The following is a 23,765-nucleotide window of genomic DNA, read 5'->3' on the forward strand; positions in this document are numbered from 1 at the left end:
GGGTTGAGGTATGACAGCGGAAGCTTCTATTAATTCCCTGGTAAGAACCAGGCAGCAGGCAACGAATGTTCCACGTATGGTTAAGAAAGGAGACTCTCGATTGGCTGATATTAGAAATCTTGTGTCACTATCGGGCCTTAAAGTTATAACACAGAGAGTATTACAAGTCTAAACTGTTGAGCACTCCCATAGAGAAATTGTCATATGATTGGAGATTGAATAGATAAGAGGATCTAATACTGGAACTTATTTTATTTACTGTTTCTCAAGGGCAACCGGGTAGAGCCATGGCTATGTCCTGCCGTCGGATTTTTTCCTACCCGATGTCCTTATGGCCAGTTTGAAGGCGCCATCCGGTAGGACCAGTGACATCGAACGAGGCGGTGAGCCTCGAGGCTTGGAAGTTCCTTACCCACAGCCAAGCTGTCGGATCTTATAATGGCGTAATGGTGGCTTTTAAGGGTTTCATAAATCTTGCCAGAGACACCTTCCACGTCCTCGAGGAAAAGGGGCGAACGATAATCTACTCAAAAGCATACACACGAGAAGACCGTAGCCTACACATAACTCATAAGTCAAAATAATTCGACAATGGCACAGAAAGCGGATGCCACATACGGATACTATACCGGCGCATATTCTTTCGACGAGGACCGGGCTATATACGGCCTCGGGCCGAACCGTGACATGCCTTCCCTCTGCCCCAACTGCAAAGGCAACCCAAGAGAGTACGTAAAGCCTATTACCATAGAAATAAATTGAAAGAAAGTTTAACTTATTGGTATAGTCGAATCAATTGTACCCACTGCGGCGCCACTGGGATGCTAGGTGTTCCAGGCATCAGCGCAGCTAGCGGCCAGCGAGACAGAAACCACACAACCTCGTCTGGAGGATCTAGCTCAGGACGCGGGAGCTCGAGAGGGGGGTCGTCTATATGCCGAGACTCTAAGAGATAAACACACCGGCACGAGAGCTTTAGAAGGACTCAAAGTCACACTACCCTACCGTCACCTCCATCGCTGGAAAATCGGCTGTATCTGTTTCTATAAGCTGGAGAGTCACCTGGGGTCCTCCCTGCTTTAGCTAGTATATGGTTTAGAGAGGAATAATTCTGTCTGTTTTCAGGATGCTATTTGGGGCCTAATTCAGGAGACGATATAAGGATGGAACAGGTTTCCACATCCAAGTCTGAGAATACTTTCATGTTATCTAACAAATCTATGCTGTTTTCTTTCTAATTTTGAGCCCGTTAGAGAATAATATACTGTGATACTGATTCCTAAGAGAAAGCGAACTTTATCTAATATTTCCTTCAAGTTACCTAGGTAGGTATGATAATGAACATGGTCAAAATTCCTTGATACTTTAATGGGTATCATTGTGAATTTTGGGACTGACATTGAACTGGCCTATGGGATTTTTAGTTAAGCATTTGCGAATTGACACCTAGGATTGATTAATAGTCGGCTTTTGAAGAAATGACCAGGTTTCTGAATTTAAACAAGTAACATCAAGGTCTGGTAGATTCTGAAGAAATTCATGACCCCCTATTCTATTAGAGGTACTTTGTGACTGCCTCACTTATTGCATAATTCAGTTCGCGTTAATTCGCGTTAATTCTTTTATGTCCCGAAGCTACATATCTTATCGATAAAGCTAATAATACCATCAGCATTGACATCAGCTTCCTTCCGCGAACTTATCGTAACCTTTTACACTTGATTCGATATCAACTTGGAATACCATTTCTTATTCTACAATCTTGTTATTCCCTCGGCTGGCCTATCGCTTTGATGGGCCACTGCTGACGCTGTAATGTCTGTTATTCTTTGTACCGGTAGGCCTAATTCCCACCCCACCGCCACTGTTCTGCAACTCACCTGTCGATTAATATAGCTGGGTACGATCACACAATTAGGTATGCGCCTATGCCTATGCCTCGGCCCGGCTATCGAGATCGAGATCGAGATATTATAATTGCATTGATAACTAACTAGCCATATTCGAAAACATAAAGGTTCTGGGAGGCGTTATCAGGGATCTGCTCGAGAACAATTCAACATCCGGACTCGCAGGTCAACCGACTATGCATCTCGCCGGACAAGCGGTTCCTGGCAGCGGCCGGTCACCATACGGTTAAGCTCTACGATATCAAGTCGACGAATCCGAACCCCTTGCTTACCTTCGAAGGCCACACGGGAAACGTGACGGGAGTCGCGTTCCACTGCGAGGGGAAATGGATGGTGACGAGTTCTGAAGACGGCAGCGTCAAGATATGGGAGACGCGCTCCGGCACTATCCAGCGCAGCTACAGCCACGGTTCTGCGGTAAACGATGTCGTTATACACCCTAATCAGGGCGAGATCATAAGCTGCGACCGGAGCGGAAGCGTCAGGGTCTGGGATCTTGCTGAGAATAACTGCTCCCATCAGCTCATTCCCGAGGAAGATGTCTCCGTCTCTAGCGTTACTGTCGCGAGTGACGGGTCACTCCTCTGTGCTGCTAACAATGCTGTATGCCACTCTACTTTTATACCCCATGTACCCCCTACTTTATACCCTCTCATACTAACACCATCATCCAGGGCAACGTCTTCGTCTGGCAACTAATCCAAACCTACGAACGCACAAACCTCCTCCCCGTAACACACTTCTCCGCGCACAAAGAGTACATCACGCGAATCCTGCTCTCCCCCGACGTCAAGAAGCTCGCAACCTGCTCGGCGGACCACACGGCCAAGATCTGGGAAGTCACCAACGTGACAGGCACTCCATCCGACGAGTCCTCTTCGTCATCCCTATCCAACGCCCCCGCGAACGGCATCAACGGCACCAACGGCCACGACAAGCCCAAAGGCAGCGGGGACGCCGCGGGCGGAGAGCCTAGACCGTATCCCCTAGAGGCGACGCTGACGGGCCACCAGCGCTGGGTCTGGGACTGCGCGTTTAGCGCGGACTCGGCGTACTTGGTTACGGCGTGCTCGGACCACTATGCGCGATTGTGGGAGCTGCATAGTCAACAGGTTATTCGCCAGTATAACGGCCACCACCGTGGTGCGGTCTGCGTAGCTCTTAACGATTACTCTGAGGCGCGGTGATTTACGAGTCGTCCTGTGGTCGGCTGGTGAAGGGGACGTGTTTGATAGGCGTAGAAATGCCGAATAGATAGATACGTGAAGAGGAGGTGACGGTGGTTCTTGGTACGAGCCTGCTTTTCTATATACCTAGGTAGGTATCCTCTGGCGTTTGAGTTTTGCACGGGGCTCCCGCGGTTGGTTTTGTTATGCAGTTTTATTTTGATTTCTATTCATGCCTACTTCGTACGATATAATCCTGTTCTGTGACTTATTGTTCTCGATACCAACGAAATGTTTTGAACCAAGTATTATTAGGCGGTAGGTGGTGGGATGGGTCTGGCTCTAGGAATAGGAATAGCTGAGCAATTTGGCTAGAGATATATTGTTTGATCTTATAGTCCTACCTTCATGGTCTATAGCGTCTAGTTTTGTTTATACGGAATTGGTAGGTAAGAACTGAGTTTTGAGCAAGTAGCCTGTGATTTATATATATAAGGTATTTATTATGTCAATATCGCCGCTCTCCATATTAGAGCTTAGATTCAGCAATGACCACTCAATGCCCGGTATGCTAGAAAGCAATCAACCCTCGAATACCTAGGTCCGAGGCTATAATCCGTACACCAAAACGCCTTGCGATGTCCACGCTCTTCCATCTGAATCAAACATTGCTTTTCCTTATCTACATCCCAGCCGAACACTACCATCCATCTCCCCATCCGTCATCGTCATCTGTTTCCTTCGGTTTTGTGTCAATCTTCTTTGCCACTACCTTTGTCGCTGGCCTAGACGTGAGTGGCTTCCTGGCGGCGGCGGCGGTGGTGGTAGATGCTTTGCCATTTGTCTTAGCAAGACCTTTCGGAAGGGGCTTGCCCCCACCACCAGGTCCACTCTTCTTCGCTTGTGCCGCTAGCCATCCCGCAAAGTCGGGCTCTGAGCCGTCATCAAATGGCTTAGGTGATGCCGTCGGCTCTTTCTTCGCGGGTTTCGTCGGCTCGCTGGACGCATCGAAGAACGCGTTACCGTCATCATCCATGTCACCCATATCACCCCAAGCGTCGCCTGCGTCATCCTCTACTGGTTCGGGATCCTTGAAATAAGCCTCGGCCGTAGAAGCAGACGAGTTTCGTGACAGAGGCGGGGCGGGCGATGGGGACTTAACAGCCTGGCGGTGGAGCGCAGAAGCCGAGGATGTCGTTGACGGGACACGTCTATTGGGGTCGAGGTCGGGGGATACAACCGGACGCCTGGACGTTGCAGTTATTTCGCCCGAGGCGGCCGACAACTTGTTCGTAAAGGATGAAATTGCCCATCCGGCCCAAGAAGATGCCTCACTCGGCTGCGGCGTACTCATTCGCGGACCGGCACCTTCGGTCGTCTGAGGCGGTGGTTGGACCGTATCAGGCATACCGTCCGCAGCCTTGCGAACCCTCTGTAAGTAAATTTCCAACGTCTTGTTGGCTTGATCTCGGACGAGTTTTTCCTTATCGAGTAAGGATGGGCATATGGCCGGTAAAAGTCGTGCTGCGCAGTCCTCTTCGGTGAAATATTCGCCTGTGGCTGCAAGTGCTAGGAGCGCGGCATTTCGAGCATGTACAAAGGGGTCTCGAAGTGATCGAGTAAACGCCGCGAGTAGAACCTTAGTTCGTGATGAAGCCCCAAGATTCTTGGCGATCTTGCCTAAACAAATTGTCGTGTTTGTTCGAATACCAGGCTGCTCATCGTTAGCCGTCTTGGCGAGTTGTTTTAGCAATTCGCCGTTGATCGTCCGGTCTGATAGCTTAGATATGACGACGAGAACGGATTTTAGTGTCTGTTCTCGCACCACGGGTGCTACATCCGCAAAACCAGATACCATGTTTGGGAAAATCTTATCATTGACCACCTTTTGGGATAGTCTGTCAATCATGACCGGTAGATTATCCAAGAGACAAACTCGTATAGCCCTATCGGGATTGCCAAATAGTCTGACAACAACGGGCTGGACTCGAGACTCAAAATCCTCATTTGATAGCTTTGTAGATATCTTCATGACAACACCGAACGCTTTTGGCCCGCCTCCACCGAATTCAACTGACTTCAATAGTTCGGGTAATACCTTCATCTTAAAGAACTCCTCAGGAAAATCGTCTGTAAGTTGGTCAAGATCATCTAAGAATTGTTCCTTCTCGGTCTCAGATTTGACACCGAGATTATCTATTCCCTCGGTCAACTTGATTAAAGGTGAGTCGAAGAAACTGCCAGATCGACGCCCTTGCTCTAAGAATGCTCCCACTGTAATTCTGGCCTTGGGGTTCGCATTGACAAGTCTCTTGTAACCCGCATGCATACTGGGCGGAATACTCTTAGTCTGTCCTGCTTGATCCGCACCCATGAAATCCCCATTGAACACCTCAAATATAGTAGTCCCAAAGTTGTAAGCATCGACAGCTGAATGTGGACTTTTCTTGAGCGCATCCCAACCTGAACGCGCGAGCTCTGGTGGCGTGTATCTTGCGGCATCCGGCACTAGACTTCCGTACGTGTATACTACCGCATCGTCATCCTTCACATTACTTAATACTTCGAAACCGCCCAATTTCCATTCGCCACTCTCGGATGTGTATATCGATGCGATTCGGAGGCTGCCGTGGACAGAGGAGCCCTCATCGTTAATGAACTTGACGGTGCGCGCAATGCTGTACAACCCCCATTTAATAGTCTCTGGACTTAAGCTCTTTCTCTTAACGTGCCACCTCAGAGGCACTACCCTTTCAGTTGCGATATATATGTAGGAATCTGTCTCGACGGTGTCTAGAACCTTAATAACGCCTGGATGCCTCATCGTGCGCAGTTTCTTGACGGCATTCTTCGCGAGGGGGAGTCGCGCTTTGTTCGAGGGTATATCGAAAGCAAATATGCTGCAATTGGATCCATCGGCTCGTCTCGTACCATTATATAGTGTCCAGATGGAGGCGTCTATGTCAACCTTGTCGCCAAAGGAATAGGGAAAAGGAGGCCCCTGGGAGATGGCGGACGCGACCGCGGATTTGAGGAAATCCATAGTACTATTTGATTTATTTCATGCGAAGGCGGAGAAAGTAGCAGGCCAATAAGACAGCTGAGAAAAAAGGTAACGCGGCTGTATGTCACAGTTCACATGGGTCGTAGATCTAGAATGTGCAAATATGTAGTTTGTAAATACATAGAGACGCATTTTAACAATGGATATTTTGGTAAAGTTAGGTATTTTAGTAAAGTTATTTTGGTAAAGTGTCCCCTATCTCTATGATGGATGGCGCGCTTAGTGGGTCTGCGGGCGGCCCCGCACTAATCTTGGCCTAGTCTAGCCTAACAGCCGCCATCGGGTCAGGAGGGGTCCGAGTTGACAGGTTGAATTTACAATTTACATGAAATCTGCAAGACAAAAAAAGACTCCACTCATCATTAAGAAACACCACTACGAAGCATTTCAAGCTGGTATAAGAACAGATAATTGTGATTTGATTATGATTATATTTCTCATTCATGAGAATGATTCATTATTTAATTATTATACTTATGGTTTAGAGGCTACCTTGAATCCTCCCGTCCTTTCATTCCAGAAACCGTCAGGGTCAACTTGAGATTGGACAGTCTGAGCCAACTGCAACTTTTCGGGTCTCAACCTGCCAAAGTAATCCTGTGGGTAGAAACAGTCGTTCATAAAGAGCGGCAGGTACACATCAGATGGGAGTAGACCACCTTGCTGGTATCCCTTAACAATACTCTGGAAACCACCATATGTAGCGCGCATCGCTATATCAACCTGGTCATAGTCTGACTTGGAATAGAAGCTGTAGTCCAGCTCGATAATGATACGGTCGTGGTCATCATCTAAATCTAGCATATCTCCACCCTTGGACTTGGCAATCGTTGCTACTCCTCTAGGCATGGGTTGGAAGGCGATACTGGCAATGAGTCCTGGAACAAGTTTGGTCGTGTCGCTGACCTTCACCCAATGGTCATAGATGGCTTGCATGACTTCGGGACCATCCTCCTTGCTAGGCAATGGAATAGTTTCCGTTCCGATGGTATAGACACTGCCCTTCAGAACGGACCAGTTGTTTCCGCTGAGGAGGTCAGCATACCTCTGTGTCTTGCAGGTGTTGATGCTAGGCCCGATAGCGAGGAAGCTATCGAATACGCCTTGCGGTGGCTCGGGTCCGTTGTAGTAAAGGAACAAGATCCAGATGTCGAGCAGTGTGCTCAGCGCTCTTTCAGACGTTACAATTATACCAGCCTTCTTATCGGGGTAGTTTTCGGTAAAATTACGAACCGCAGCTAGGATAGCGGCGGTATTCTCGGGCGTGGCATCAAATTCAAGGTTCCCACCCCATATATCGCCCTGAGGGTATGCTTGAAGTAGATACGACGTCACAATACCGAAATTATTCCCACCCCCTTTGAGAGCCATCCAGAGGTCGGGATGGTTAGTCTCGCTAACAGTGACGATTGACGAATTTGCTAGTACCACAGTATATTCGAGGACCGAGTTAGCAGCCCAACCATATTCAGTACTCATGAAGCTCAACCCGTCTAGACTCGGTTAGTATTCTAGTTGCAGCAAAAGGTTCTTCAGTCACTCTTACTTCCTAGCAGATAACCTCCGACCCCAACATTTCCGATACGGCCACCAATGACAGTATAGCCTGTGGCGTCTAGTTGTTCGCCAACTTCATCCCATCGGTTACCGGGGCCAACTCTGACGGTCTCGGAGTCAGCGTTGAAGATGACCTCGTTAAGTCTCTTAGTCGAAATCAATGGCCCTCCGTCAACACTGGCAAAGTAATTGTTGGGATTGTGTCCTCCCGACTTAACGGCAAAGGTCTCGTTGTTTTTACGAAGAATCGACACAATAGCAGCGACTTCCTCCGATGTTTCCGGCTCGAGGATGCATGTTGGCTTGAGATCACCGGAAAACGTGGACCAGTATTGACTCTGCTCCTTGTCGTAATCCAGCGTTAACGACTTGAGCATCGTGATGGAGGTTTGGGCTTCGACCGTCTGGCAAGTGTCTTGGGCAGCAACGGACGTCGCAAGGGCAACAGCCCATATCATGAATCTATTTAGAGTCATGTATGCCATCTTGGACCTTGTTTCCACCGTGCAGTTATTTGAAGGTGTCAAGGTTTGCCGGAGGCCTGAAAGTGCGATACGCGGATACAAACGAGACTCCTCGCGACAGCTGAGGCTTTATCGCCAAATGCAGGAACTCCGCGACTTTTATCTACAGATCCTGTCGGCATCCTTACCCCTATAAATTCCACAGGCTATACTAGATTCCAAAGGGTATAGTATGTTTGCGTATGACAGTCACAAAATTACAAGCAACGCATAGTTGCAGGACAACAGCAAATCTCGCTATCTGCGCATATTAGCCTAGCGCATATGCTACATTATTTCGAATTAAGATCCGAATACGATAACTCCGTTTTGAATATGGTCCCGCACACCCTATATAGGGGCAACTATGACATTTGAGGGGCTTCCCTCGGCTCTGGGTGGATATATCGTGTGGGGGGAGGGATGTATGCATGTGAAGTGATGACAGACCAAGATCCGGGAACGACCCGTTGCAGTCCCGGGGTTGATGGATCTCGTTTTCGCTCGGGGACGTCGGGGTTATTCAAATATGTGATATGTATCCGCTCGGGTCGCTAAGATACCTATGTATCAGATTAGTCAGCCCTATCAGGTGACCTGAAATCTTTGATTTTAGTGTAATTACCTGTATTTTATGCGTTTTTATAATTTTAATAATAAATAATTAAATTATTAATAATTATATTAATATTATTTTAATTATTATTTAATTGTGCGTATTAGTTATTTAATAATTAAAAGTTTTATATGTTTAAACGTAAAAGTTTTAAAAATATAATTTTAATTAATATTATTTAACTGTATATGTATTTTATTGTAATAAATTTTAGTAAAATTATTAATAAAATAATATTTATTATAAATATTATTATATTTATAAAAAAGTTTAAATTGGTTTTTTTTAACGATTAAAAGGTTTAAAATAAATAATTTATTAATTTAATAAAAAGTTATAAGTTTTAAAATTAAATTAATTTTAATAATATTAATAAAAATGGTAATTTAATTTATAATTTTTTAATTATTTTAAAGGTATTTAATTTAAATAATTACGATAAAAAATTGCCGAATTAAATTTTAAATTAATAATTGTTAAAAATGTTAATAAAGGTAAATTTATTAAATGTGATTATATAAAATATAAGGTTGTTAATTTTTATTAACGATTTTATTAAATTATTTTAATTAATAAACGAAATGATTAACGAGAGTTATAAACGATATTTTAAAGATTATATTTTTTATATTAAGTTATTAAATTTGTTTAACGATTAAAAAAATAAAATAATTAAGTTTAAGTAATTTATTATAAAGATTATGTTAAAAGGGTATGTTAAAATTGTTGCAAAAGTTTATAATTTATTTTGTAATATATATAATATTTTTAAAAATTATTTAAGTATTTACGTTTTAAAATACGAGATTTAAAAAAGGTATGTAAAAGTAATGGCATTTTTTATAAAGGTATTTAAAGATTAAAAGGTTTAAATAATTAATTAAAAGATTATTTTTTTACGGGTAAAACGGTAAAGATTAATTATTGTTAAAGATTTTTAAAAGTGGTTTTATGTATTGGTATAAGTTTTAAAATTTGTAATATTAAAGTGGGTAATTATGTAAAATATAGTTTTTTAAAATAAAATTTACGGTAAAACGTTGTTATATAATAAAGTGGTAATAATATTATAAAAGTATATTTAAACTTTTAAAAATATTAAATATAAAAGTAAAATATATAAAGGTATTTTTAAATTAATTTATAGTATTAATAAAAGTGAAAATATAAATTTAAAAATTGATTTAAAACGTTAAAAAAGGTTTTTATAATTGTTTAAATATTTTAAGAAAAGAGAAAATAGTTTAAATAAGTAAAAAAAAGTTAATATTAATCTTTAACAATTAATTAAATAATAACGTATTTTACGAAATAAAAAAAAATGTAAAGTTTGTTAAAATTATTACGATATAATAAAATGTTATTATATTTTTAAATTAAAATGATTTACGATTTTTAAAGGTAATTTAATAGTTTTTAAATTAATGGAAATAATTTTTAAATATATTTTGGATTTAACGGCTAAAATAAAGGCGTTAAAAAAGGAAAAATAACGTTAAAATATTAAAAGAAAAGATAATTAATTAAGTTGTTAAATAGTAAATTTATAAGTTAGCGTTTTTTTTGTAATATTAGTATTAAATGTTTTATTTAATATAAGTTAATATTTTTTAAAAAATTTAATAATATTAAATTTAAAAATTATTATATATGTATTTAATTAAATTTTTTAATTTTTTAATTTTAAGATTATATTTTTAAGTAATTATATAATTATTAAGGAAAAACGAGTTAAGGTAATAGGTTATAATAACGTTAATATATGTATTATATACTTAAAAAAGTATATATAAATACGATTAATAAACGTTATTTATTATAAAAATTTTGTTTATAACTTTGTATTATTAAAGTTATTAAAAAAGTAAAGTTATTAATGGAATAATTAATATAAACTTATTTATTTAAAATATTTAAACGGTATTATTATTACCGAATTTATTAATTGTTATAATTAATTTATTTTTAAAAATATATTTTATAAAGTTTTTAAAACCGTTTTTTATATATGCCGTAACAATTTAAATTTAAAGCTTGTAAAATTGTTAAACATAACTAACACTTTAAAATGGTATTATAAATTAAGCCATTTAAATTTTTAAGTTTTGGAATATTTTATAAACGTTAATAAAAAAATATGTATTAAAGAATTTATTATTGTTAAATGTAAAGTATATAAAATAGTAAAAATTAAATAATAAATAAAACGTATATTATAATATATTAATAAGTTTTTTAAGGTAAAGTTAGTATTAAATTTTTATTTTTTAAAAGTATTTAATAATAATATTATAAATTTAATATTAATTATAAACTGTTAAATTAAAATAATTTTCGATTATTATTTAAATAATAAAAAGTTTAAAATAATAATTATAGCATTTAAAAACTTTATAAAATTGTTAAAAGTTTAATATGATGTAATATTATATATATAAAAGTTAAATTAAAAGATTATTTAAATTAAACCGGTAATTAAAGATTTTTTTAAAAGTTAATATATAAAATTAAAGTTTTTAACGAATTATATTTAAGTATAAAATAATGCCGTTAAACGTTTAAAAGGTGTAATAAAAGATAAAGTATATGTAATAAAATTATATGTAAAATTATTTTATTTTTTATAGTTTAAAATTTATAAAGTTATTATGTATTTATATAATTATATATTTTAATATAAGTATAATTAACGTATGTCATATAACCGTTTTTATATTTTTATGGTAATAAATAACGGAATTATAACTTGGGAAAAAAAGTTTTAATAAATTTATTTATAAGTATATAGTTGTAAAGTTTATGCTTTAATAATTAATATATTAAAAAAGATTAATAAAAAATAACGTTTAAATTTAAAAGTTTAAATAAGTTATTTTGTAAGTTACGTTTTAATAAATATTTATAAAATATAAAATCTTTATATTAATAAAGTAATAAAAATTCGAAATGTTATTTTTAATAAAAATAATTTATTTAATAAAAATTTTATAAAATTAAAAAAAAGATTATATAATAATTTTATATATATAAGTATTAAATAATATTATTAAATATTATAATTTATTTAAAATTTTTAATTAAAAATTGATTTAATTGTAAATAATGGTATAAATAATAATAGATTTAAGTAAATTAAAGATATAAATGTGTTAACGTTAAATTTAAAGTTATAAATAAATAATATGTTAAGAAAATTTAAGGTAATAAGTATATTATTAAAGATTAATTACTTTTATATGATTGTAAAATTTACTTTTTTATTAATTTTAAATGCGTTATTGCTTATAATTTTGTTTATAATAACGATATAATTTGAAACGTTAGTTGATTTTAATACTTTGTTAAAAATATAAATTTTATAAGTCGAAATCTGGTAAATCGCGTTTAATGCAAGTAAATTAAATAATTAAAAAAAGATGTATAAAAAGTAAACGATTAATAAAACAACGGAAATTCGGTTTTTTTGCAAGTTATCTTAATATAATTTGGTTATTTAAGCAAAGTAATTTAAAATTAATTATTAATAAAGAAATAAACTTAAAAAAATGCATTAAAAAGACTTTTTAAAACTTTTTAAAAGGTATAATAACTTTAAAAATTATTTATATAAAATAATATTTAAAAAGGTAAAAAAGGTATATTTAAAAAGTTATTATTAAATAAAAACGTAAAAGGAAATCTTAAAAATTAATTTAAAATATTATAAGTAATAAATCTTTAATTATATATAAGTATATGTGTATAAATTTAATAAATATAAATATTTATAAAAGTGTAAAATAAAGTTAATAATTAAAAGTAATTAATAAGTTTTAAGCATTAAAGAAATATATGTTTTAATATTAGTAAAAAAGTTTTTTAAGATTTTAATAACGATAGTTATAAGATTTAATTTTAAGTTAATATAATATAATGTAATAAACGTTTTTATTAACGTTAAATTTAAAAAAAATGTATTTATAAAAATGTTTTAAAGTTACCAACGATTAAGTAATATATTAAAGTTAATTAAAACATTATATAATTTAAAAAAGTTATTTTTATTTTGGTAATAAAAGTTTATAATAATGTTAAAAGATTTAAGTTTTAAATTAATATTTTAAAAATTGTATATATTTATAAGTAATAAGATATTATTATTTGTTTATGTTAATAATATAATAATTGTATATTTTAAATTAAAGGAATTACGGGTAAATTAATTTACGTAAAATTTAAAGTAATAATATTAACTTATTAAAAGTAATAAATTATAATGGTTTTTAAGTATTAAAATAATAAAAGATTGTAAAAAGCGATTAATTTGGTTAAATTAATTTTTGTATATTAATAAAATAGTTAATTTTGTAAGATTTTTAACATAAATCTTTGTAATATTAATAATAAAAGAGGAATTGTTACCGTATAATAAAATAATTTTAAAAAAGTTTAATTGTTGTTATTAATAAAAGATAAGGTTTATTTTATACGTAACGGTGATTATATATTTTGATATTGTTTTTGTAACTTTAAAATTGTTAAAATTTAATAATAATTTTAGTTTAAAATATTATAAAGTAGTTAATTATGTATTATATTATTTTAAATATATATAAACGTATGCGTTATAATTAAATGGTAGTAATTTTTTTAAGGTTATTAGTAATATTTTATTTACTAATAATATTAATAATTAAAAGAGTTTTCAGGTATATATGATAAAGTTATTTAAAGGTATAATAAGTTAAAAAACAAATAAGTAAAATATAATAATTATATTTATAATAAAAGTTAAATTATTAACGTTATTATAAGCGGTAAAAAAGGTTATGTTTATTATATGGTTAATTTAAGATTTTAAAGTTAATTTAAACCAATTTATAATTGTAATTAATTGTGATAATAAGTAAATAATTAGATTAGTTAATAAAAATATTAAAAAATTAAAAACGAAGTTTAAATACGTTAATATATATAATTATTGGTTACGGTAAAAAGTTAAAAAAAGTTGTATAAAAATAAATTATGTTAAATTAAGAGATATAATTGTAAATGGATTTATAAAAGCGTTATTTAAAGAATTATATAAAAGATTTAAAGATTAAATAAAATTAACGGATATTACGGAACAATTATAAGCAAAAAGGTTACGAAAACTAGATGAAAAAATAGTTTTAAAATAAAAGATGCGTGTTAACGGAAATTAAGAGTATATAAGGCGTTAAAAGGGATAAAATTAGATTGTTAATGACTTGAAAGATAAGGTTATTTAAACCAGATTAACCTTACGGTTGCATCTGGGGGGGGTGTGTCAAATTAGTCAGCCCTGTTAGGTGACCTGAAATCTCTGATTTCAGTGTAATTACCCGCATTCCACGCGTTCTCACGATTTTGATAATAGACAATCAAATCATCAATAATTACATCAATATTGCCTCAATTATTACCTAACTGTGCGTATCGGCTGTTTGACACTATGTCCTAACTTACTAACCAACGAAGCTAAGGAGCTGACTTCCAGAATAGTCAGGACAGGGGGGCTGATCACTATTTTCTGCGGATGCGTTAATTCAGGGCTGCATTCAAAATCCTTCATTCCCCTTGTCACCGTACGTCAGCTGTTCCTATGTACATGCACCCCGTTGGAAATTGCACCACATTTTTTTAACTTGGGCGCAGAATAAAAGCCCAATCGGAAGTTGCCGTCATGTGTAATAAGAGGATGCTATTTTCACATGACGGATTTTGAATGCTGCGCGCGGCCAAGCTACCAGAATAAGGACTATAACTCCTTTGCAGCAGAACCACTGCTCGTGATCGAGGAAGATACGGGAAAGGCGGCATAGCCACATGTTACATCGAGCAAGCCTAACATCTCCAGAATCTTGGAAATGGACACTAGAATAAACTAAGAATTTGTTTGACCTGGTTCCCTGAGCTCTGCAGCAAGATGAGGTTGCAGAATAGTACCTATCTCGGTATGTGCAGATTGGAGTAGCAATCCGTAGCCTACTAGTGGATGCTCATCTTATTGGAGCGCTACGAGATATTCGCTTACTATTCTAGGTTAACAGGCGTAATGTAGGCATTTCAAGATTCAATATTCCATCTCACAATGAAAGCCCTCTGAAGTTAAAAAAAAAAAAAGAAGAGCACTTATACAACTTATACAACAACAACAACAACCAACCAACCGTACTCATCGGCGAAACTAATTTGTCTATTTTTAGTCGCAGTCGTCTATCCAGAGGCCCAATATCTCCTAACCCGCCGCTAGTCTTTCAGTTAAAATAAGCTTAATTCGGGGATGTTTCCCAAGATCCGAAGTCGACCTCAGCCGTTCGTTGGTCTATATAAGACTATGACGTGTAGTCACACGGGTATCGATTTAAAGCTCACGTGCTCATCAGCTTGACCCTCATGCCCGAATAACCTTGGTACCCTCGGCTGGCTCCAGGATTAGCCATTGGCAATCGATGTTTTCCTTCGTAAACCTGCTTATGATCTTCTCGGCAATCTGCTCGAAGTTACTAGTAGCCAATGCTAGGATCGTAGGTCCGGCGCCCGATAAGCAGACTCCTAACAACCCCTCCTGAGTGCTTGGTGACATGGACTCAACGATCTCACCTAACCCAGGGATCAATGTCTGTCTGTACTGCTGGTGCAACTTGTCTTGCATGGCGAGATAGATGAGATCCGGGTCCGGAGGCGATTGTCCCAACGCAACAGGTAGCAACGCTATTCGCTGCAGGTTGAAGGTCTGAAGCGCGATCAGTATATCTATGGGGTGGGTGTCTCAGACAAAGACTCGTGACTTACAACATCCTGTCGTGGGTACTCTTTCGGAAGTACCTCTCGTGCCTTGGCTGTAGGCACCTGAAAGTTGGGCACAATGGCGATAGCCTTGATCTCCTTGGACCAGGGGAACTTGATATGGTGGCCAATACCGTGCGGCGGTTCCGGCGGTCGCTCACCCGTGTCAAGACCACCCGCTGGCGCAGGAAGTACTTCACTAAGTGGGATCTCGACACGCGCAACGTCCTCGGGCGTCAACGGCTTTAGGTACGTCCCTACAAATCCACCAAACAGAGCAGCGCCCACGTTGTCAGGATGGCGCTCTAGGGAGAGACAAAGGAGGTTAGCTTCCTGCATACTCCAATATTTAACAGCAACTTGAAAAGAGAAGAAAATTCAGATAGAAGATTAGCACCTGAGAACATCAGGTGTTAAAAGGAAGGCGAGTTATACCGATCATGAGACAGAAGTCAAAAAGCCGATCGTTAGTTAGATGATGCAGGCCTCCAACTTCCTTGCCTAGCATTACGCCGGCAACAACGGCTGCACCAGAGGAGCCAAGACCACGACCCAATGGGATGGGGTTAATGATGTGCACGTGAGTCTCAACAGGGAACGCTCGTTGGTCATGGCACCGCAGAACATACAGCGCAACTCGAGTGATTAGATTTGCGGACGGATCTAGCGGTACATCATCTGAATCTTCGCCTTGGCCTTCATACGTGATACGACAGTTAAGCGGCTCTTGAGACGAAGACTTGGTGCGATCGATGGTGACGCGCAGCTCAAGATAGATAGACAGGGCTAGGCCGATGACATCGAAACCGGGTCCGATGTTGGCCGACGAGCACGGCGTCCGAATCGTGAATGATTCCATGCTCGTTCCGTTTAAAAGAAGGGATCTACGTAGGGGTATGATTTCGGGGTACCGAGACGACGAATTGTTCGGCGGACCTTGGACACAAAATGTCCGTGACCTAAAATTAGAGTCGTCCGATTAAGTGAGGGAAGCTCGAAAAATAAAGGATTGCAAAGTCAATTAGGTAACTAAAGTACCTAGGAAGCAGGTAAGCTATCCGGAAATATTGAATGTTATTTCAAACAATCTAGTTATATCGCATAAGAAACTAAACTCAATGAGTCTGGTCTCGAAATCTTGTTGCTGACCGAATTGGAAATTTTCAACTTTGTGCTAAGATCAGCCCCGATGACGGAGCTTGTGGTAGTGTAACCCGGATGTGGTCCGGCTGACGCAGGGCGATGGGCGATTTCCAAAGGTGCAATTCCGCGATGGATCTTACCCATCCTACTATTGCGGGGTAGGTAGCTGCCCTAATGAGGCGGCTAGAAGCTTATGATTGGCCGATATTTGAACGATGATGGTATGTATTAGGTACCTATGTACCTTCCATTTATGTATGTACCTAGGTACTACTTACAGCTATACGGATTTGTACTTTAGGTCGTTCATTCATTTTTACATTTTTATTCCCATTCTTTTCTAACCCGTGGCTTAGGATTAATATGTACCTCTCAACTTACCAGCCGAAAGACTCTGTGTGCAACGTGATAATCTTGGCATCTCCAGCAAGAACCTTCTTTTGAGCAGCTGACGCCGCATTTGCTAAATCCGTCCTTAAACTCTCTGGTCCGCAACCTAGGGTTAACTGCATCAGTGTATATCCTAACGACTCGTCGCTGCGAGTGGGACTTACCGAGAATAAACGACTGTTGCGCCGTGATCAGAGTAGGAAGCACAGTAGGCAAGTAGGGACGTTGGTTATGCACTTGTCCTAGCTTCGGGCTTACCGTCGTTGTACTCTTCTCGTTCGGTTTGCTCGGTTTGCTGCCGATTACTCCATTATCGGAGTTTTTATCGGATTCTATGCTTGACACCGCCGCTGTGCTTGAGTCTGTCACGAAAAAGTCCACTTGGATTAGATCCGGATGAGCACTGATGAGGGGCTCTAATTCCTCTATTATCCACTGTATTTGGTTGGCGTATCGAACCATCCACACAAGGCGGATACTCTTGGTCACTGAAGTACCTTCAGTGATGCGCCTAGCCGCATATTGAATCCACGGAAGACATGCGGAAATCCCACTGCCTCCAGCGACGAAAATTAACGATTCGTACAACGCGGGTACATCCTCAATAAGTCCACCATACGGCCCATCAATATGGACAGAAATAGAACGACTGCGATTTTCTGCGTCATCATGGTTTGTGACGGATTTAAGTAAATCAAGAGTCAGTCCATGATGCGCACGGACGTAAAAGATCATATTTTGGGTTTCTGAATCTACTTTCACTCCCGGAGTATGAACTTTAGGTAAGTTTGCGATCGTGAAAGGATGGTTCTGTAGCAACGATAGGTGAGGCACTCGTACCCAGCAGTGCTGACCAGGTCTCCATTGGAAGTCTAGGGGCGCAAGGACAGTCACCTTCGTCATACCGCCCGGTAATTCTTCAAGCTTCGCCGGGAACCCTTGGAACCAGTTTCGGAAGATGCTGAATGTCTGCCACTTGTAGAAGAGGCGCACTAAACATGAGGCGAGCCAGATTGCAAGCGTCGAGTACAAATACACCCACGAGTCCTTCTCCTGCTTCGAATGCCAGAAGAGCAGACCGAGATACACTATGTACATGGGTATGTGCAGTCGGTAGAAAAAGTTGTAGAACCGATGGCGAATCCATGGGATGGATAACACGACAATGCCTACAAGTATACCCAGTGGCGGAGTTCCTGTATACTGTTCGGGATCTCGTGTCAGTCTTCACAGCATGCATACGGCAAAGAATCCGAAGGGGCGGGAAATCACATACCTCCATGCCGCCAGGTTTGTAGTACTGTTTCCGGAGAGCGGCAGGTCCACCCTCTCTCAGGGGTTGAACGATGAAGGGCACCGTATGAACAATGCTCAAGAATAAGCACATGTACGATATCCAACGGTGGAAAATATTCAGCTTCTCATGGCTAATACCGGTAAGCATCGTGATAAAGTTGACCTTGCCAGCAAGGGCAACAATGATGGGTGTCAAAGCCTGCGCCATTAACCCAGTTCGGACAGCCAAAGGAGGAGAGCCATAGCCTCGTCGACCTCGATAGTAAGGGTGAACCAGGAAAGTCATTAGGAGGAGGAACAACGATGTCACGGCAATGAAGACAAACGCCCCGAGGGAAGGGAATCCGAAATAATCTGCCACGCGGCCTTTGAGGTGTCGATAGTTAACCGCGCGGAAGAGAGCGAGTACTTTACGAGTCGGCATCAACCTTTCAGACCCGGGAACCCCTTGCCGAGCCCTACGGTTCCGATTCAGACGATAGACATAGACGAACATAGCAACGCCAATCGCCGCTAGGTAATACCAAGTTGTATAGTGTCCATACTCATACTGGTGATCGTACGACACCGCTGCCTGCGAAGCCTTGTGGGCAGCCGCGAAAGCATCGCAGGCATCGCTATTACACCGCGGGTCAGAAAGAGGAAGGCTAGTGACATTCTCCGAGGTAGGGCTATCGCCCATAGGCATGGACATCGACCTTGCCGTCATCTTGGTGATCCTTCCGGAGGCAAACGAGCCTACAATACTGATGAAGGATAAAATAAAAGTTCGACGCGATAATACGCTGCGCCTTCTGTGACGACTAGTTCATTTTGTATTTGGTTTTGGTTGCTAATCCATGCAGAATCATTTGAGCTGGTATGGTGCCGGTTAATTAAGGCAAAATGTCTGTGAGCAAGTATTGGGAACCCAATTACCATGCGGCCAAACTATTCGTAACACACTACGACGCTATACTAAATTAGGGGAGATGGAAGAAAACAGCACAACATCCTTCAGGACGTTAAACTCGAGCTACCATATGTCAAAATGTGGAGAGTAGTGTCTTATTGAACTCGGACTTGACTTACACTGGTGACGGCATGACGCTCACCGTTACGCATACGAATATGCGGGATGGAGTTTAGAGTCTTACACAAAACTTAGTAGCAGGCGATATAACCATGTCAACACTCTGAAGAGCACAGGTTGGATATAATACCGTCGGAACAGCGAACATCAACACCCTCAAGGTGCACTATATAGTATACACTTTATACATTAAGCAGTAAAGGCGGTTTATTACCGTAAAAAGCATCGTGCTAGTCAAGGCTGGATCTCTTAAACGCCCAAACACACGGTCCATATACATAAACCAGCTCAAACGTGCTCACTCCTATTTAAACCCCTGTCCCTGTCATTCTGCCGGCTCCGCATGGCACACACGCCCGAGGCGGCAGCTGAACAACTCGCCTGTCACTGTCTAATTGCGCATACAATTCATATGGCCCTTGGCTTTATGTACTTAAGATATGATAAAGTAGGCGAAGCTTTTTTGATGGACGGCTGCCCCCCGTGTTCGTTGTCGGAATATATGCGGATCCAGATGTCCGGGATTCTTGTCCCGTCCTCTATGCGACGCAACGGGCGACACGTTAAGATTTCTGGCTAACGCTTGGTAATGTCGGAAGTAAACTTTCGCGTTGGCTTATAGCGTATACTAATTATAAAGGCTAGATATGTTATTAATGAACGTGGATATATTGTCGATGACTGTCTATGTCATCTTTGCAGGAACAGCAAACATCGTAGCGACAACATCTACGGACTTGACCATGGATATGAGTGGCGCTTCGGCGGCAGAAGGCAATGCCTGCAAGATATCAGTATGCTCACCATGTTTTAGTATTAATAAAGAACCTGAGATTTAATAAGAACAGATGCTTTGGAATTGGTACACTATCGATTCCTGTTTCCTCGCTCGCTCATGGCACAACACCACTCCCGGCATGTTCGCCGGGTCTTGCATCGGCGTTGTTCTATTTACCATGACCTTGGAGCTCCTGCGCCGCACTGCGAAGGAGTACGATAGATATCTCGTTCGAAAGCACGCTTCGGCCGCTACGGCTGCGTCTATGGTCCCTCCTAAAGATAGTAACAATGAGACTACGATGGCAAGCCCGACATCTACTCGCCAAGGCGCATTACAAGCAAGCGGATTCAGGCCAACGGCTTGGGAGCAGGCGATTAGAGCGTTGTTGCACATGGTCCAGTTCGCGGTGGCGTATTTCGTTATGTTGTACGTTCTTGTCCTATGTTGCACTCTAACGGACTTAAAACTGGTGAATCTAACGATACTTCATGACCACCCAGCTAACTCAGATGATAGACTCGCAATGTACTTTAACGGCTACATCATCATATCCATCTTCGTCGGCGCTTACATTGGCGCATTTATCTTCCACTGGGAACCTCTGGGCGAAGGGTACGTTGTTGATGGATTCTTTCCGAATAATATTGCTAATCGTTTCTCTTCAAAGATATGTTGTAACGAGTGCGAGTAAGGAGCCGACCGTGTGTTGTGCGTAGTGTTACTATTCGGGTCTTTTGTGGTATGCTGTTGTATCACTGTATCGTTTTTGTGGTACGGGGAGTTTGGGGGAGGTTCACGGGCTGAGGATCGGTTGGGCGCGGTAATAGAAGGGTAATTAAGGGGTTGGATAGACTGGAGTTGCAGTTTCTTGTTATAAAGCGGCTTTATAGTAGAAGACTAGTTGAGAGTCTCTTAATTTGAGTATAAAATAGCTGGATGATAATACAATTAGTTTTATGAAATATAGGGGGTATCCATATACAAGAAATATTTTCTTCCCATTTGTCAGTAAGCTCTCTCCGCCGGGTTACTTTTCATGCCATCGTTGTTTCTTAGGTGAATAAATATTTGACCTTTCAAGAGTATCTCAAGATATGTATATGGATTAAGGAGAGAACATGTATGTAATAGTGAAGGTAGAGTCTTATGCCATTCAAGGGGGTGGGTCTGTTAGGATTCAACGTGATACCACAAGAATAAAGGGTGTTCTTAATAGGTATACTCACTGGCTTCTATAGTCTGGATCTAAAGTTACTTCTAGGTACGCTTTTTGGGTATACTCCTTAAGTGTTATAGATAGGTAGGTACCTACATAGGACCCAGCAACAATTCTCATATTCGTGGATTTAGCAGTGATAGCTTAGCTGTTTTGTTTGGTCTAGCCCAAGAAAATTTACTAAAGCATGGGATTCGTGGATTCAGTATAATCAACCTATGTCCTTCTCAGTAGATAATTAATAGCCTGAATTACTCAATAATGCTAAAAGCAGCGCATAATAGTGTTCTAAAAATCTCTAACGAGAGGGCAGTGACCCTTGCGAGTCTAATCGGGATCTAGCTAACCCCGAATCTTTGGCCAAATAGAGTCTATCTAATAGACGTACATGGCCTTAAATGATAGTGTTTATTTTCCACCGCTCTTGTTCTTGCCTGATTGGTTAAGCAGCCCAAGGGCAGATTGCGCTGCTCGTTTAGTAGCATCAGATGACTTTGAGGATGACCCTGAATTGCCTCCCACCAGGGCCGCTGGGTAGGTTGTAGGCTCCGCGGGCTTTGGAAAACCTCCTACTACCTTTGACTTATCAGAATTGTTGTTTGCCATTGTGGGTATTTTGAAGGAGGTATCAAGTTATGGTAAGGTGATGGTGGGTATGGTTTTAATGGTAATGGTAGTGGTGGAGGTGTTTGGCTGATAGAACGAATGGTTACGGTTTACTCTATAACATTAGTTTAAATAATCTAGCATTCCTATCGAGGCTCCTGGATAGTCACGGCTGCGTATTAATTAAATAAGGTGCAATACGCTATCTTGAAGAGTTAATATCCTACAGGCATAATGAATTGTTCATAGAAACTAGTTTCAAATAGGCAACATTAACATAGAAAATCTCATATTTCGTTATATCACTTTACACAATAACGGAACAAGTCGTTTGTTTCTGACTTGGGCATTGTCAATTTATATCATTATAGCGAATGCACATGGTATAGGGAGCGATGTAAACTTTAGATATGCTCCTGCGTACCTATTCAATATAGTAATGAGTGATTAAATGATACAGTTCACCAAGACGCATCAGGTACACCTTTAAAAACCACTATGGATTCCAAGCCATGACCTCCACGTGCGGGAATTTCGCGTACCCCTTTCCGCTGACAAAGGTGTAATCCCAAGGTCCCTGCTTGCTGTCTTTTGCTAGCTTGAGAAACTCTTTAGCGTGGCCGATACCACTCAAGTCATTAGTCACGTATGAACCGTCGGCGTGCCTCTCGTCGAGATAATAGAATCTATAGAATATCTTGTAAGTTATTTGGTCAAGAGGTATCCGGCCGCATTCTATTCCATTGCAGTGGATTCACTTACTTGTATGGTTTGCCATCATACTCGGCCAGCGCCAGATTTTGGATCATATGTGAGGTGGCACCTTTTTGAACTATTATAGAGTTAACAGCGGTTCTTATTTAAATATTCTAAATAAATAGATTGATATGGCTTACCGGCAAAGGTCATGAAGCCCGGGAGAGCAATGGCGTTTAAACCATTACCTACAAACAGAAAACGAGCCCCCGTCAGGGCCTAGACCAGAAGGGCCAAGTTTTTCGAAGCTCCTAACCGCTTCCCGTGCTGCATAATAAGGAGAAGTGGTATTTATATTTAGGCCCCTTCTAAACTCTTCTAGTTCCACGTCAAATGGATTTTCCGGAGGGCTGGTGTGACCTGCGGCAGCTAGGAATATGTCAACATAGGGGGCGAGCTACGGCAGGGAAAGGGGCGACGGACAAATATAAATAACAACACTGGGCGCACCAAGGTCAGCGGTCACTTTCTCAAACAGAGTCGGCACTGTCTCTGGCTTCGAAGCATCAAATGCATAGTACTGGTACTTGGAATCGAGCTTTTGAGTCCTAGATGCCACAGCAACTTGGTACCCTGCGGCTGAGAAGGTTTCGGCTGCGGCCTTACCAGTGTTGAGACCGGCCCCGATGATTAGAACAGTTGGCATGGTGAATGTGGAAAAATGTATAGCAAGTATGGAGTTGTATGAAGATGAGATTCTGGTGAAGTGAGCTTCCTGAAAAGAGTTCATCGCGAAAGTTATATACTCTACTTACCGGCCAAATTAGTCGACTAATACGTCCGTGGCCGGCGGATAGATATGCAATTAGCGCTACGGCGACTTTGGCCGACTAAAGTGACATTTTATGTGTTACAAATCTCATCACCCGGCGATATTATATTTATCACCATAAACGC

General features: G+C 39.6%; 7 protein-coding genes across 7 annotated transcripts; 2 read left to right on the plus strand and 5 right to left on the minus strand.

Annotated features, from left to right (window-relative positions):
* Positions 1-1,697: 1,697 nt before the first annotated feature.
* Positions 1,698-3,532, plus strand: F4817DRAFT_349593 (quinon protein alcohol dehydrogenase-like superfamily). The gene is made up of 4 exons (XM_049304844.1): positions 1,698-1,837; positions 1,897-1,918; positions 2,018-2,513; positions 2,585-3,532. The coding sequence occupies exons 1-4, from the start codon at positions 1,816-1,818 to the stop codon at positions 3,095-3,097; spliced, it is 1,053 nt and encodes a 350-aa protein (XP_049155262.1). The 5' UTR covers positions 1,698-1,815; the 3' UTR covers positions 3,098-3,532.
* F4817DRAFT_349594 (ARM repeat-containing protein) lies at positions 3,533-6,315 on the minus strand. The gene has a single exon (XM_049304845.1). It carries the CDS (start codon positions 6,117-6,119, stop codon positions 3,777-3,779), a length of 2,343 nt encoding a protein of 780 aa, XP_049155263.1. The 5' UTR covers positions 6,120-6,315; the 3' UTR covers positions 3,533-3,776.
* Positions 6,316-6,472: 157 nt separating this feature from the next.
* On the minus strand, positions 6,473-8,879 carry F4817DRAFT_349597 (FAD binding domain-containing protein). Its single transcript, XM_049304846.1, has 2 exons — positions 7,687-8,879; positions 6,473-7,633 (listed from the first exon to the last, which is right to left on the minus strand). The coding sequence occupies exons 1-2, from the start codon at positions 8,180-8,182 to the stop codon at positions 6,615-6,617; spliced, it is 1,515 nt and encodes a 504-aa protein (XP_049155264.1). The 5' UTR covers positions 8,183-8,879; the 3' UTR covers positions 6,473-6,614.
* Positions 8,880-14,926: 6,047 nt separating this feature from the next.
* On the minus strand, positions 14,927-16,583 carry F4817DRAFT_252088 (homoserine kinase). Its single transcript, XM_049299178.1, has 3 exons — positions 16,044-16,583; positions 15,615-15,913; positions 14,927-15,555 (listed from the first exon to the last, which is right to left on the minus strand). Exons 1-3 carry the CDS (start codon positions 16,465-16,467, stop codon positions 15,214-15,216), a joined length of 1,065 nt encoding a protein of 354 aa, XP_049155265.1. The 5' UTR covers positions 16,468-16,583; the 3' UTR covers positions 14,927-15,213.
* Positions 16,584-17,011: 428 nt separating this feature from the next.
* Positions 17,012-19,741, minus strand: F4817DRAFT_252211 (ferric reductase like transmembrane component-domain-containing protein). Its single transcript, XM_049299179.1, has 4 exons — positions 19,509-19,741; positions 18,418-19,293; positions 17,306-18,344; positions 17,012-17,247 (listed from the first exon to the last, which is right to left on the minus strand). The coding sequence occupies exons 2-4, from the start codon at positions 19,144-19,146 to the stop codon at positions 17,129-17,131; spliced, it is 1,887 nt and encodes a 628-aa protein (XP_049155266.1). The 5' UTR covers positions 19,147-19,293; positions 19,509-19,741; the 3' UTR covers positions 17,012-17,128.
* A 424-nt stretch (positions 19,742-20,165) lies between these two features.
* F4817DRAFT_361469 (Ctr copper transporter family-domain-containing protein) lies at positions 20,166-21,006 on the plus strand (the record flags this gene model as incomplete). Its single annotated transcript, XM_049306414.1, has 4 exons — positions 20,166-20,303; positions 20,358-20,716; positions 20,807-20,902; positions 20,958-21,006. The coding sequence occupies 4 exons, from the start codon at positions 20,166-20,168 to the stop codon at positions 21,004-21,006; spliced, it is 642 nt and encodes a 213-aa protein (XP_049155267.1).
* A 1,602-nt stretch (positions 21,007-22,608) lies between these two features.
* Positions 22,609-23,514, minus strand: F4817DRAFT_361471 (NAD(P)-binding protein; the record flags this gene model as incomplete). The annotated part of the gene is made up of 4 exons (XM_049306415.1): positions 22,609-22,798; positions 22,875-22,967; positions 23,057-23,237; positions 23,292-23,514. The coding sequence occupies 4 exons, from the start codon at positions 23,512-23,514 to the stop codon at positions 22,609-22,611; spliced, it is 687 nt and encodes a 228-aa protein (XP_049155268.1).
* Between the last annotated feature and the right edge of the window lie 251 nt (positions 23,515-23,765).

The sequence above is a fragment of the Daldinia loculata genome (assembly GCF_022478755.1).
Source record: "Daldinia loculata strain CBS 113971 unplaced genomic scaffold F4817scaffold_65, whole genome shotgun sequence".
NCBI classification, from domain to species: Eukaryota; Fungi; Ascomycota; class Sordariomycetes; order Xylariales; family Hypoxylaceae; genus Daldinia; species Daldinia loculata.